The following is a 16,051-nucleotide window of genomic DNA, read 5'->3' as shown; positions in this document are numbered from 1 at the left end:
TCCCATGGACACAGAAGCCTGGCGAGCTACAGTCTACGGGGTCGTAGAGTGGGACGTGACTAATGGAACTTAGCATTCTTAAATTTAAGGGAGTTACTGGAAGGGATGTATGCAGGGAGAAATAAGCAGGTATTTATTTATAATCTTAGAATTTTCTTGACCTGCTTTGAGGAAAGCCTGATTCTGTACCTATAGACAAAATTCCTGTTAGTAACACCAACATTCATTTAGCCATCTGGTGACTGTACTTTTTGCTTATCCATCTCAAGCTTCTCTTCTCTTTTGGAGGAGGAGGACAAAGAGGGGAGAATGATCATAATCTTTCAAGATAAATATTCCACTGCCTTTCAAACATTTAATTCACTCAGGGAATTTAGGAGTTCAAAGATAAATATGATCCTGAAACCACTTAACAGCAGTAAGAGGGAGGAACCACGGAAATAATAGAGTAAATAAGTTAACTTTGTCAGCATTTTCATATTAGACATCAAGTCAGTTCTTCATTGAGAGGGACGTGAGTGCTTGCAAGTCCACCACTAAAGTAGGACTCACCGAGGGACAAGAGCAAGTTTTCTGGTGTTTTTCATGCTATCATTTTCTGTCTATGATTTGAAATGCCCCTTTCATGCTTACTAGCCTTCAGTTGGCTTCAATGTGGTTTTTATTTTGCTTTTGACTGAATGGCATTATCAATTTAAGCAACAACCAATTGCTACAGAAATTTTCAGGACTCCACAAAGAACTCCACACGGAGAAGCACCTATATAAAACTCTATACTAAAAATTGGGGGTATTTTACCTTTGAAGACAAATTTTTTTGCTGCTCTTCTTATGCCACTTCTCTCACTAGGCAGTGTCGTTGGATGATATTCACCAGTTCGTTTATAATATGCAATCTGTTTAAGATGAAGGTCACCATTTTTTCCACTACGAACCATTATGAACCTAGGTAAAAGGTATTTAAAGATACAATTTAAGTGATAAGCTAATCCAGTTGCTATTTCAGTTCAGGCTTGTGTCATATTTGTGCTTATCTGTGAATTGAACTTTCCTGGAATATTATCAGTGACAAGAAATAATTGCAGTACAGAAAAGGAACAGTATGATGTATATGAACTAGAATATCCAAATGCTATTTTTGAGATACAACATGACACATTATCTTGTCTCTTTCCAACTGAAAAGAAATACTGAAAAATTTCCACATACTAGGAAAAAAGGAAATGAACAAGCACACTTCAAAAAGTTTTGCTTAAAGTCTCTTATTACACGTCACTTGAAATGTTACTTATATAGGATGGTTCTGTTATGTGACATTTAAATAAATGATAGGTGATAAAAGGAAAAATGTAGTTTTATGTTACTTCTAAATATATTCATGGTCACAAAAAATCTAAATCATTTATGAAAAAGATCTATTTTTAAAATGTTCAGATGATAAATGACAAAGAAGATTTTAGCTATACTAGATTTCATACACTATTCTGAACTACACGTAAGCTAATTTTTCTTGAATAGAAAAGATTTTTGTTCTGTGTGTCCTTTCTCTGTGTTATAAAGAAAAGCCTGGCTGTACTGGCCAAAACAAAACTTCTCTATTTTGGACCCTAAGCGTTATGAAAAACCATTACATTAAGAGAAAAACATCTTTTCTTGCGTATTTTCAGTTGAAACAAACTATTCTGTGCTGGTTATTCTGTCTGTCACCACCCAACTGATCCAGATACATTTTTGACCTTACTCTCCCTGCTGCTGTACCCTAACAGACTGACCCTTACAGACTGCATTTACAGATTTTTGGTTGGCCTTGTCCAGCAGGAGGTACAAGCAATCAAATCAGGCAGTAGAAGACATCAGGATATTTACTTCCCAGGTCCTTCCTTGGTTTAAGCGGCAACCCTCTACAACCACAGCTCCTTACCAGGGAGCCCATCGTGTGTGTCTCCAGCTCTTCTCTTCTTGACACTTCAGCCCTAGAGGTGGTAGCTATTTTCTGCTGTCGCTAGTCTCCAGGAGCCATGTTGCTTTCTTTGACCCTTTCCATCAGGTGTAAAAACAGGAGCTTAATAAATTTTCTTTAAAATCCCACCAGAGTATACCTTCTGTTTCCCACTAGAAATGTTAACTGATCCAAAGACTTTACATTTTGAATTTTCAAAATCAATATGGATGTTTACTGACCACCAGAAGATCTAAGAATAAAGCTAAAAGAAAATATTACTGCAGAGAGAAGGTCAGAACAAAGCAGAACAGACTAGGCCTATGAACTAGGTCTTAAATAGCCTATTAAGTCTCTTCGCCAATGAAACTTTGCACATTTAATAACCATTTTTCTGATCTTTTCACAACTCTGGAATATCAGCGTGTTTCTAACATCCCTTAACCTTAGATTGTATAAAGTGTAGGCTATTTTAAAAGCAAATGTTCTGCAAGGCTAATTCTCTTCTATCGTAACTAAAAGACAGGTTAATTATCTCTATAAAACAGTTTATTCTAATTAAATTCTTAATATATAATTTTTTCACTTTGTAATAAATGGTTACAAACAAAAATCAAACAAATGTACCTTATTACAATTTCTAAAACATCTCAAAATTAAATGGATCAGACTTTAAAACCATTTATAAAACTACAGTAAATACAACAGTGAAGTCTTGGCATAAGGTTAGACAAACAGGCCATGGAAATAGAATATAGAGTCCAGAATTAAATCCACATGTATACAGTCAATTACTTTACAACAAGGGCATTGATTCAATGGGAGAAGAGATGGTCTTTTCAATAAATGATGCTGAAGCAATTGGATATTTGTATCAGAAAAAAATTAATATCAACCATCTACCAACATCTTCTACAAAATTCCAGATAAATCATAAACCTAAATATGAAAAGTAAAGTATAAAGCTTCTGGATGAAAACATAGAAAAAGATCTTTAAAACCTTGAGAAAAGATAAAGATTTCTGAAATAGGAACAAAAAGTCCTATTCATAAAAGAAAACACTTATAACAAGTTAGATTTTATTAATGGAGAGGGCAATGGCACCCCACTCCAGCACTCTTGCCTGGAAAATCCCATGGACGGAGGAGCCTGGTAGGCTGAGGTCCATGGAGTCACTAAGAGCTGGATACAACTGAGTGACTTCACTTTCACTTTTCACTTTCATGCATTGGAGAAGGAAATGGCAACCCACTCCAGGGTTCTTGCCTGGAGAATCCCAGGGACGGGGGAGCCTGGTGGGCTGCCGTCTATGGGGTCGCACAGAGTCAGACACAACTGAAGTGACTTAGCAGCAGCAGATTTTATTAAAATCAAAATCTGATGACCCAGAGAGATGTTGTGGGGAGGGAGGTGGGAGGGGGGTTCATGTTTGGGAACGCATGTAAGAATTAAAGATTTTAAAATTTAAAAAAAATAAAAAATTAAAAAAAAAAATAAAAGGGCACTGATCATAAAAATAAATAAATAAATAAAAAATAAAATCAAAATCTGTTTATCAAAAGACCATTAAGAAAGGGAAAAGATAATCCACTGACTGGGAGAAGATAACTTTAATATATATACATCTAACAGAGGACTCATATCTAGCAAATACAATGAATTATGACAAAATCAAAAGGAAAAGGATAAAAATATAAAAATATAGGGAAATACCTTACATGAGATTTCAAAAAAAGTGAATGCCCATAGGGATAATAAGCAAGTGAAAATGTTCTCAAACATCATTACTCCCAGGGCAATGCAAACTAAAGCCAAAATTATTTACAACTATACACTACCAAAAAGGCTAAATTTAAAAACACAGACAGCAGGTGTTGGGAGGAAACTCGCATGCATTGTTTGTGTAAGTGTAAAAGGCTACAGTCTCTTTGGAAAGCTGACAGCTTCTTCTAAAGCAAAACATATGTCTACCCTAAGGACTTGGCAATTCTATTTTTAAGTTTATATCCTAGTGAAATGAGTGTATGACCATCAAAAGATGTGTATAAACGTTTTCCTAGATGAAGCTGGCAACAGTGAGCGCATCAAGAGGGTCTGCCCTGTGCGCACTCAGTCCTTCCTGTAGACACTCCTGGTGCTCTCCAGCTCCGCGTCGCTCTCTCATCTCAGTGCTTTTCCAGCTGACTGTGGGGAAGCGCTACTCTGCAACCTCAGTGCTTTTACTTTCATGTCATCCATCCTGTCTACAGCCTGTCTACAGCCCTTCCTCTGCCAAAGGATCCTGTAGCAAACTTCCATCCTTCATCAATTTTCAATTTAGGAAGCTGTGTGTGGTTTCAAGTAGGGAGTAGAGACTGTCAGTCTACCCATCTATTTCCTATTTGCCTGTCATTCCAGTTTTGTATTAATTCTCCTTCACTCTTAAAAAAACAACCAACAAACAAGCAAAAATCTTTTTCCTATCTTACTTTTCTCTCTAAGATACACTGACGCAAGCTCTTCCAAGTCTAAGAGACAGAAGCACCTGCTTTTTCTTAGTTTAAATCATTATGGTCTATATTCTGTAAAATTTATCATATATTACAAATGACCCCACATTCCCCATGTGACCCCATGGGGTCATTCCCCCAATGACCCCATGTTTTCCCTTATTGGCTTTTGGGACCACCAATATTCTAAATCATCTAAAAGAAAACTTTAATAAAACATCCCAGTTTAGCCACTGAGAGCATGGTACCTGCAGAAACATGTTTATTTTGTTTAAAATGTAAAATTCTCTGTTGCCTCCATTTCGGAGACCAGTAAAGGTTGCAAAATTTCCTAAAGGACATTAAGGGAAAGGGGAAGAAGTCTCATCAGGCCTCTAAAAAGCCTGCAGGAGTAAAAGACCAAACTCTCACACCTCAAAGGAAGTACAGGCCTTAAAACACAGAGGTTTATACTAGGGAAGCAAGGATTCTTCAACATAAGCAAATCAATCCATGTGATTCACCACACTGAAACACAGGAGGATGTGGGTAACTGTAACTGGTAGGAGAAAACTGGCCATGAGGAAACACAAATGTCCGCAAAAAGCACAGTGATGTCTATATTTTGCCCTCATAGTTAGAAACCTCTCTGAGTTCCCACAATTCCCCTTCCCCCTTTCCCTTCTCCAGGGTGTCTTAGTCCATGTGGGTTGCTGTAGCAATGTATCATAGACTAGATGACTTAATAATAACAAACATTTGTTTCTCCTAGTTTCAGAGGCTGGGACGTTCAAGAACAAGTAGTCGATTCCGTCTGGTAAGAGCTTGCTTCCTGCTTCATAAATGGCATCTTTGCGACATCCTCACATGGTAGAAGGGGTTCCGGAGCTCTCGGAGTTCTCTTCTATAAAGACACTTATTCCATTCCTGAGAGGTCTACCCTCAGGATCTAATCACCTACCAAAGGCACCACCTACTAATACCATCTCATTAGGGCTTAGAATTTTAACATATGAATTTTGGAGGGACAAAATAGTCAGTATACAGTGTTGGAGGTAACTCCAGTTTCTTACTAATGGTACGCATGCGCCTCTGGTCAGTGTTCCACTTCTCAAGCCTGGGAATCAGATTAAACGCTGTCACCTTCTTTTCTTCCTCCACACTGGTTTTCATGCAGTATTTGCATTATTACCACAGCCAACATCCAAAACCCAGTTTTGCAAAGATGTAAAAGAAAGGAAAGTAGTTTGACCTAATGTTGAAACTGTGAACTAGTAGTCCACAAGGCATCTGATAGATGTTGAATATAGCTGTGTTTCCTTTGAAGGTTTAAAACACTTCATGGTACCCTGTGAATTCACTATGATGTCCTGGAAAGCCTTGGCACAGAGTTTGACAACTGTGAGTTAGGCATTTAATAAGTAAACACAAACTAGACTTATTAAATTTTCAGAGATTAAGAAAAGGTTGTAGACTAATAACCTAATATTATAAGTCACTTAGAGGTACAGACTACAAGTTTCCAGCATTTCTTTAACTGGAACTAAAGAAACCTGGCAGAAAACAAGTTAATACTAAGTTCTCTAAGTGCATAACAAAAAGCACCTATCAGGTCATTTCCTTGTATCTCTTTCCTACTGCTGCTGCTGCTGCTGCTAAGTCGCCTCAGTCGTGACTTTGTGCGACCCCACAGACGGCAGCCCACCAAGCTCCGCCATCCCTGGGATTCTCCAAGCAAGAATACTGGAGTGGGTTGCCATTTCCTTCTCCAGTCTCTTTCCTAAGCACTTCCTAAATAAAGAAAATAAGGCAGGTGGTAATTTCACAGAAGAAAAAGGCATTCCATTTCATTTTCTCTTAGTAAAATTAATTTTTATACTTCTTTAACATATCATTCTTGATGACATGTATTTCTAATTTCCAAAATGTTCAGGAAATAACACTCTCTAAATTGAAAGACCAAGTATTATTAACAGGAGAGTTACTTTATTTCATTATTTCTATTCTGTTTCATTATTCTATTATTTCACACAATTATAATATAGAAAAGGATAGTAAAACATATTTAATCTTCAAGTAGGGAAAGATGAAAAGATTTTTGAAAAATTAAATATACCACATCACACAATGAAAAAGTAGATCTCATCTAAAAATGCTTTAAAACAGCACTGAAAGGCAGCCCATACAATATCCCATTTTCCAGATAAGAAAAAAAGACCTCAAGGGGTTAATTTAGATTGAAATTGACTGGTAAATTATAATATTCAACAATGGAAGTAAATTATTCCTTTCTGAAATAGCATTAAAAAATTCCTCTACAGGCTTCTGCCTGGTGGGAAAAAAAAAATCACTCCCCACCCTAACAATGAAAAAAGCTGTATAAACTCACTAAGATGTCAATTCTCCCCAAACTGATTTACAGAATCAATGCAATGCAAACAGAAACCCAACAAGCTCTTTTGTAGAAATCAACAAGCTGATTCTAAAATTGAGATGGTAGTCCAGTGGTGCTGGGGGTATGCTAAATTCCTGGTCAGGGAACTAAGATCCTGCATGCCTTGTGGCACAGACAAAAATAATAATAATTAAAAAATCGATATGGAAAACCAGATGACTCACAATAGCTAAAACAAGTTTGTAAAACAAGAATATAGTTGAAAATTTGTATATTACCTTGTTTCAAGACTTACTTTAATGCTATTGTAATCAAGACCTTGTGGTACTGGCAAAATTGTTAGGGGAAGCACACTGATTGAAACCGCCCACCCCAGCTAGGCACCACAGTAACCATTTGCATGAGTTGTTTCATGCCAGGAGATCCTGATAAGGAATACAGAACTAATAAGCCACCACCAACCGGAAGAGTTCGGAAAAGGCTGAAAGGAGACACTGTGTGTCCGTCCACTTCCCAGAATCCCTCTCGCTAGCATCCATCTTGATGAGCAATGCATGCACCACCAGGAAAGACTGAATTAGAATGATTGGCCAAAGACCACCCAGAAACTAATCTGATCACCATAAAACCCGAGACTGCGAGCCAGGTGGCAGAGCAGTTCTCCTGGGTTCCCTTACCTACTGCTCTCCACCCGGGTGCCCTTTCCCAATAAAATCTCTTGCTTTGTCAGCACATGTGTCTCCTTGAACAATTCATTTCCAAGTGTTAGACAAGAGGCCAGTTTTGGGCCCTGGAAGGGGGTCCCCCTTCCTGCAACAAAATGATAGCCATCAATCTATGGAACAAAATAGTATCCAGAAATACAGCTACACAGAAATGGTATTTACTGATTTTTCTACATAGGTGCCAAGGTAATTCAACAGAGAAAGAGTAATGTTTACAACAAATGATGCTGAAGCAACTTAACTAAACATCCACATTAAAAAAGATAAATCTCAACAAACACCTTGCACCATACAAAGAAATTAAAATTATTCACGATGGTTTACAGATCTAAATGTAAAAACTAAAGTTAGAGAAATTCTAGAAGACAGTAAAAGAGAAAATTTTTGTAAGCTTAAGTTAGACAATGACTTCCAGATAGCAAACATAAAGAATCACCCGTAAAAGAAAAAATTAAACTTACGTTCTTTTTAAAATACTGTTAAGGAAACAGAGTAATCACAGCTGGGAGAAAATATCTGCAGTCATATATATAATAAAAAAACTTGGGTCCAGAATCTATAAAGAACTGTCAAAGCCCAATAATAAGAAAGCAAAAAATCTGATTTTTAAAGTGTGAAAAAGATGTGATCAGACACTTCATCAAAGAAGATATGGTTTGCAGATAACATGTAAAGACATTCAACACCATTATGCAATGAAAAACACAAATTAAAACCACAAGTTTTTGCTGCTGTTCAGGTGTTAAGTTGTGTCTGACTCTTTGTGACCCCATGGACTGCAGTCTGCCAGGCGCCTCAGTCCATGAGGTTTTTCCAGGCAAGAATACTGGAGTGGGTTGCCATTTCCTTCTACAGGGGGTCTTCCCAGACCAGAGATCAAACCTGCTTCTCCAGCACTGGCAGATGTATTCTTTACCACTGAGCCACCTGGGAAGCTCCCTATCGCAATGCTGCTGCTGCTGCTAAGTCGCTTCAGTTGTGTCCGACTCTGTGCGACCCCGTGGACTGCAGCCTATCAGGCTCCTCCGTCCATGGGATTTTCCAGGCAAGAGTACTGGAGTGGGTTGCCATTGCCTTCTCCTGTAACTGCATAGTGATACACCAATTCAACTTACTGCTATGGGGGAAAAACACCATTTAATGAGACATGAAGACAAAGCACAAACCCGACTAAGGGCACACTTGCTGTGGACCACAGCACGGCCATGACCAGAACAAGTGGGGGGACGGGGGATGGGAGATGGATGGGTAAACTACAGCCTTGGGGGTGGGGGGTGGGGGGGGCGGTCTAGATTCACGACGACTAAGCAGACAACAGGATGAGACAGGAAATCAAAACCAATGATGAAAGCAAACACACTGTCAGAGAACTCCAACAGCAAGGAAAACATACAGAACTGTTCTTTAACAAATATTCGGAAAGAAATCAAGCAATAAGAATAAAGAAATCGCAATAAGATACCACTACAAATCCATCAAAATGGCAAAAAAAAAAAAAAATCTGCCAATACTAAGTACTACCAAGCATGCAAAGCACTGCTGGTAAGAATGAAAAATGGTGTGAACATGTTGGAAAACAGCTTTAACTTAAGAGAAATGAAAGTACATGTCCACATAAAAATCTGTATGTGAATGTTTCTAGAATGTTTATTCATAACAGCCAAAACCTAAAAACAATCTAAATGTTCATCAACAAGTGAATGGATAAACAAATTGTGGTAGATCCACAGAGTAGAATACCCCTCAGCAAAAAGGAACCACAAATATATTTAATAGGGACGAATCTCAAAATTATTGTACTAAGCGAAACCCAGACACAAAAGGCTACAAACATACTACATGCTACTCTTTTTATGACATCTAGAAAAGCCAAAACTACAGATGGGAAACAAGTTTTTAAAATTAATTTTTAAAAATATCTACAAACGCAAATTTTAATAACAGCTGCAAACATGTATATGGTACTATACTGTGAAGGTCCTCACAAGATCCTAAGGGGTAGGTAGTAATTTTGCATACATTTTAGAGATTAAAAAATGGAGCTTCAGAGAGATTATCCACTTTCCTCAAGGCAATAAAGGGAGCCCATCCATTGACATTTAAACCTTGGTCTCTGTTGTTTCAAATTTCATGTTTTTCCAACCTCAACACCCCTCCCCACTAATTTAATTATTTCTCATCCTCAGCTTTCATAATATTGATACTTGGTTCAGGCTTCTGTTAAGAAAGCTATAAAATGACTTTTATAGGGACACAGTAGCTATTCAACTATTCATAAATGAACAAGAATTACTTGCATTTCCTGACAGGAGAGGTAGCATTGAATATAAAAAGAGCACACGTTTCATAGGTGACAATTACTTCACTTCAGAAAGGGCCTATCTAAAAAGGCAAGGCTTTTAGGAGTCAAAATTTCTAGCATGCAACAGTTACCTAAGTCTCAGTATCCATGTTTGACAAAACGGAAATATTACTTATCCTTTCTTTTTCACAATTATAAAGATCAATGAGATAATGGATTTGAAATGCTCTTTGCATATGGTAAAGCAATATATAATTATTGTTAAAATGTTTAAGTATTTATCAGCCATAATACTTAATACTGTTCTGTCAGTAAAGACAGAGGACAGGAAGAAACAGAAATGCATAAGAAAGAAAAATCAGTTCACAAAAAGTATAGCCTTTTAAGTGACAGTGTTAGTCACTCAGTCCTGTCCAACTCTTTGCAACGTCATGCACTGTAGCCTACCAGTGTCCTCTGTCCACGGGATTCTCCCAGCAAAATACTGGAGTGGGTAGCTATTCCCTTCTCCAGTTCTTCCCAACCCAAGAACGGAACCCGGGTCTCCTGCATTGCAGGTAGATTCTTTACCATTTGAGTCACCAAGGAAGTCCAAGTGGAAGGCTAAAAGTTTCCTGCACGTGTTTGCTATTTATTTATTGGTGAAACTTAAAAGAACTAATAATTTTTCCCTTCTTGAAAGTACATTCACTACTTGGTCCCCAAACCAACCAGCAGTAAATTTGAGAAAATGGCTTTAAGCTGTAATACTCAGAACAAATATAAACAAAATGTCTATTTGCAAATATTATTAAGGAAAGAAATCATTTACAAGGGAGAATTAGGTGGCTTGAGTTATAAAGATGAAGATAACATAAATCTTACATTGTCTTCATCTTCTTTTTTTTGGATATGCTCATATTTTCAAGAATTCTTTGACAAATAATTGCTTGTGTGCTGAAATACCTAGGAGTAAGAAAAGGCAATAAAGCTGATTACAATTCCTAATTGATGAACTGTCAGGGTCAAATCTGATTATTTTTTACACTTTGTCCCTCAGTTCAGTTCAGTCGCTCAGTCGTGTCTGACTGTTCGTGACCCCATGAATTGCAGCACGTCAGGCCTCCCTGTCCATCACCAACTCCCAGAGTTCACTCAGACTCGTGTCCATTGAGTCCGTGATGCCATCCAGCCATCTCATCCTCGGTCGTCCCCTTCTCCTCCTGCCCCCAATCCCTCCCAGCATCAGAGTCTTTTCCAATGAGTCAACTCTTCGCATGAGGTGGCCAAGGTACTGGAGCTTCAGCTTTAGCATCATTCCTTCCAAAGAAATCCCAGGGCTGATCTCCTTCAGAATGGACTGGTTGGATCTCCTTGCAGTCCAAGGGACTCTCAAGAGTCTTCTCCAACACCACAGTTCAAACGCATCAATTCTTCGGTGCTCAGCGTTCTTCACAGTCCAACTCTCACATCCATACATGACCACAGGAAAAACCATAGCCTTGACTAGATGGACCTTAGCTGGCAAAGTAATATCTCTGCTTTTGAATATGCTATCTAGGTTGGTCATAACTTTTCTTCCAAGGACTAAGCGTCTTTTAATTTCATGGCTGCAGTCACCATCTGCAGTGATTTTGGAGCCCAAAAAAATAAAGTCTGACACTGTTTCTACTGTTTCCCCGTCTATTTCCCATGAAGTGATGGGACCAGATGCCATGATCTTCGTTTTCTGAATGTTGAGCTCTAAGCCAACTTTTTCACTCTCCTCTTTCACTTTCATCAAGAGGCTTTTTAGTTCCTCTTCACTTTCTGCCATAAGGTGTCATCTGCATATCTGAGGTGATTGATATTTCTCCTGGCAATCTTGATTCCAGCTTGTGTTTCTTCAGCCCAGCATTTCTCATGATGTACTCTGCATATAAGTTAAATAAGCAGGGTGACAATATACAGCCTTGACGTACTCCTTTGCTTATTTGGAACCAGTCTGTTGTTGTTCCATGTCCACTTCAAACTGCTGCTTCCTGACCTGCATACAGATTTCTCAACAGGCAGGTCAGGTGGTCTGGTATTCCTATCTCTTTCAGAATTTTCCACAGTTTATTGTGATCCACACAGTCAAAGGCTTTGGCATAGTCAATAAAGCAGAAATAGATGTTTTTCTGGAACTCTCTTGCTTTTTCCATGATCCAGCAGATGTTGGCAATTTGATCTCTGGTTCCTCTGCCTTTTCTAAAACCAGCTTGAACATCAGGGAGTTCACAGTTCACATATTGCTGAAGCCTGGCTTGGAGAATTTTGAGCATTACTTTACTAGCATGTGAGATGAGTGCAACTGTGCGGTAGTTTGAGCATTCTTTTGCATTGCCTTTCTTTGGGATTGGAATGAAAATTGACCTTCTCCAGTCCTGTGGCCACTGCTGAGTTTTCCAAATTTGCTGACATATTGAGCGCAGGACTTTCACAGCATCATCTTTCAGGATTTAAAACAGCTCAATTAGAATTCCATCACCTCCACTAATTTTGTTCGTAGAGATGTTTTGTAAGGCCCACTTGACTTCACTTTCCAAGATGTCTGGCTCTAGATTAGTGATCACATCATCATGATTATCTGGGTTGTGAAGATCTTTTTTGTACAGTTCTTCCGTGTAGTCTTGCCACCTCTTCTTAATCTGCTTCTGTTAGGTCCATACCATTTCTGTCCTTTATCGAGCCCACCTTTGCATGAAATCTTCCCTTGGTATCTCTAATTTTCTTGAAGAGATCTCTAGTCTTTCCCATTCTGTTCTTTTCCTCTATTTCTTTGCATTGATCACTGAAGAAGGCTTTCTTATCTCTTCTTGCTATTCTTTGGAACTCTGCATTCAGATGCTTATATCTTTCCTTTTCTCCTTTGCTTTTCGCTTCTCTTCTTTTCACAGCTATTTGTAAGGCCTCCCCAGACAGCCATTTTGCTTTTTTGCATTTCTTTTCCATGGGGATGGTCTTGATCTCCGTCTCCTGTACAATGTCAGGAACCTCATTCCATAGTTCATCAGGCACTCTATCTATCAGATCTAGGCCCTAAAATCTATTTCTCACTTCCACCATATAATCATAAGGGATTTGATTTAGGTCATACCTGAATGCTCTAGCAGTTTTCCCTACTTTCTTCAATTTGAGTCTGAATTTGGTAATAAGGAGTTCATGATCTGAGCCACAGTCAGCTCCTGGTCTTGTTTTTGTTGACTGTATAGAGCTTCTCCATCTTTGGCTGCAAAGAATGTAATCAATCTGATTTTGGTGTTGACCATCTGGTGATGTGTGGAGTCTTCTCTTGTGTTGTTGGAAGAGGGTGTTTGCTATGACCAGTGCATTTTCTTGGCAAAACTCTATTAGTCTTTGCCCTGCTTCATTCCGCATTCCAAGGCCAAATTTGCCTGTTATTCCAGGTGTTTCTTGACTTCCTACTTTTGCATTCCAGTCCCCTCGAATGAAAAGGACATCTTTTTGGGGTGTTAGTTCTAAAAGGTCTTGTAGGTCTTCATAAAACCGTTCAACTTCAGTTTCTTCAGTGTTACTGGTTGGGGCATAGACTTGGATCACTGTGATATTGAATGGTTTGCCTTGGAGACGAACAGAGATCATTCTGTCGTTTTTGATTGCATCCAAGTACTCCATTTGGGACTCTTTTGTTGACCATGATGGCTACTCCATTTGATGAAACCAGTGAATACTTCTTTTAAGTGTAAATACTTATTACTTAATTCCTTTAGTAATTTTATCTTGTGCAACAAAAGCAGTTAAGCACCACTTTAAATAAAATTAGGATTTAACTGTGTTTCACCTAGGGCAAAACCCAGCAGGACCACCTAATTTAAGCCTCTAAAAGGTTATAATATGAAGGAGTTTCAACTTTAAAACTTAAAATCTGTAATATTTCAATGAGCATTTTACTTGGGATCATTAATTTTATTCCTGCATTACTCTATTTCAATCTCTGAAAAATTGGAAGAGCACAATTTTATGTTAACGAAGACGACTGGGAAATCCAATTACACAAGACACTTCCCTATAACCTGCTTAGCTTCAGCGTGCAAATTTCACTTAAAAACGCCTTAATATCCATATGCAAATGAGCCACGTGTGAAAAATGAATTTTTAAAAAAACTATTTTTCCATTTTGGTTCCGACTTACTAATTTAAAAGAAAACCCTCAGAGGTGTAATTTTCTTTTAAAACAAAAGGACAAGATTCTCTTGTAAGCTCGCATTGCTCTCCCCGATTTTTGATCTGGGGCAAAAACGGGAAATATCTGATGAAATGACAAACAGGATAAAGTAAGGGGAGCGGGGGAGAATCCTTTCCTTTCAGCCAAATGCCACACTCAACTTCCGAGTTTGCTCTGTTTCAGACGCCACTTCGAGCATTTCCAGAGCGTTCTGGTTACTTGTTAACTAACTCTTAGGGGCAAGGTCCAGCTAAATTTAGCGTAAGCAAGAAAATGACCCGTTAAGTAAAAGGGTTCAATTAGTTGGTTTTTTTTTTTCACACTTTGTCCCTGGTAAAACATTAAATGAAAACAGCGAATACTGTTAATACTTATTACTTAGTTCCTCCAATAATTTTATCTTGGATAGGAGCCTCCCTCAGCCCGACTAAGGAACTCTCCCCTTGGCCGCTCAGCGGGCGGCGGCGGCGTAACGCCCTAAACAGGGCCCTCCCGCCCCAACGGCGCCTGCGCAATCTTCACAAAGCCAATTAAACCCTTTAAACCGGTCGCCTCTCCCGGCTTTGAAATTAGTCAGGTCACGCCTCATTTTAAAACGATCAGCAGCTGTGAGAGTACACTAAAACGACCACTCACCGAAGTGGTCCAAAAGGCTACCGTCAAGACTTAAGCTTCCTCTCGCGACTTATGTGGTGCTGCCGGAAGCGGAACTATCCGCGTGGTGGTTTACAGGGGGCGTGTTTCTGCCGGGGGCGGGTGTCTCGGAGCCGCGGTCAGAAAAGGTTAGGCGCGGACCGTTTGGCTCTCGCCGGAAATCATTCCGCCCGGGGAGGTTTCTGTGTGAGACCCGGAGGGGGAGGGGAAGAGGCGTGATCGGGCTTCGCGAGCTGCGGTAGTAGCTTCGGTACCTCTTTTGTGGGCCTTTCAAGCTGCTGCTGAGGAGAGAGGACCCACGTTCCTGCCAGCAGCTGGAGTCTTTGACGGGCGCCTCAATCCTGACCGCCCCGCAACCTCCGCTCCCCCGGGATTAAGGGGGGGAATGGAGTCCCTGAATGGACTCGGACATCTCCTGCAGTTCCCGTGACGACCGCAGCCGTGGCAGGTGCGGGGGTTGGCGGGGGGACGAGAACTGAGGAGAATGGAGAACCGTGGAGAATGGAGATGCGGAGCCTAGTCCCCGGAGGTTTGCGGCCGCCGCAAGGCAGCTGTGTGAAACCTCTGGCTGCCGCTCCTCCGCGGGGCGTGTGGCCAGAGAGAAAGGCGGCCCGGGTGTGGAGGAGTGGCCGTCACAGCCTGGAAGGGATCCTTCGGCGTCTGCATTTTTCCTCCGCGACTTCCTCCTCCTCCATTCCTTCCCTCTTCTGGGCTTTTGAGATAACGGAGGTCTCACCTTAGCTCGCAAGGCGCTAGCGAGGCTCTGGCGGTTTCGTTCCACCAGAGTCGGCAATCTCGAGTTTGGGGAGGGGAGGTGGAGAACGGCTGTTTTCCCTTTCCCTCCTCAGTCTTCGTCCCTCTGCCCCTCGCCTCCTCCCTCCACCCTGCTTGAGGCCGCGCTCGAGGAGACCCAAAGCCCCGTCCTCCTCCGCGGAGGAGCCTGCGGGTCCCTGTCGCGCCGAACCGGTTGGGAGAGGGTGGCGGCCTCGCGCTTCCGAGGGAGAAGGGGTGAAGGCTGGGGACCCCGGACCAGGTTCTCCGCGGCTTCCTGGCGCCTGCGACCTTTGCAGTCCTGTGCAGAACGCTAGCCTCGGCGTCCGCGTGCGGGGAGGCTTGGCTGTGGTAATAGGAAGCCTCCCTGCTGATCTTAGCTCTGCAGTGGGACAGGGTTTTGCTTCGCTGCTGAAAATTCCGCGTGAAAAATAAAGGTTTGGTTTCAAGAAATTAAAAAAAGATAGCTGCAATTCACTGAGTTCTTGTGTGTCCCAAGTGCTTTACGTCTTTTGTTCTGTACTTCTCTGAACGATTCTGTGAGGTGAATTAGACTATTATTCTCATTTGACAGAGGTAGGAACTAAGGCTCATCTCTAAGCCTCACTTA

The 16,051-nt window shown here is 40.4% G+C and overlaps 2 protein-coding genes across 15 annotated transcripts in view; one reads left to right on the top strand and one right to left on the bottom strand.

The window, feature by feature from the left end:
- GIN1 (gypsy retrotransposon integrase 1) overlaps positions 1–14,755 on the bottom strand; it is a 34,108-nt gene extending 19,353 nt beyond the window's left edge. For 2 of the 5 annotated variants that reach the window (XM_005683467.3, XM_013965809.2), the window contains exons 1-3: positions 14,653–14,727; positions 10,695–10,775; positions 800–945 (exon numbers count right to left, since the gene is read on the bottom strand). In XM_005683467.3, the coding sequence (XP_005683524.2) occupies positions 800–945; positions 10,695–10,729 (181 nt within the window). In that variant the 5' untranslated portion in view covers positions 10,730–10,775; positions 14,653–14,727. Of the gene's footprint in view, positions 1–799; positions 946–1,921; positions 2,037–10,694; positions 10,776–14,652 lie in introns of all 5 variants that reach the window. The other 3 variants (XM_018049996.1, XM_005683468.3, XM_005683469.3) reach the window with 3 other exon arrangements.
- PPIP5K2 (diphosphoinositol pentakisphosphate kinase 2) overlaps positions 14,511–16,051 on the top strand; it is an 83,806-nt gene continuing 82,265 nt past the window's right edge. For 7 of the 10 annotated variants that reach the window (XM_005683465.3, XM_013965805.2, XM_013965803.2 and 4 more), the window contains exon 1: positions 14,898–15,118. The gene's annotated coding sequence lies outside the window, so the exon portion shown is untranslated. Of the gene's footprint in view, positions 15,119–16,051 lie in introns of all 10 variants that reach the window. The other 3 variants (XM_005683466.3, XM_013965802.2, XM_018049995.1) reach the window with 3 other exon arrangements.

Source organism: Capra hircus, chromosome 7 (genome assembly GCF_001704415.2).
Source record: "Capra hircus breed San Clemente chromosome 7, ASM170441v1, whole genome shotgun sequence".
NCBI lineage: Eukaryota > Metazoa > Chordata > Mammalia > Artiodactyla > Bovidae > Capra > Capra hircus.
The sequence above is the reverse complement of the archived record's forward strand: the minus strand, read 5'-3'. Positions and strand labels throughout refer to the sequence as shown.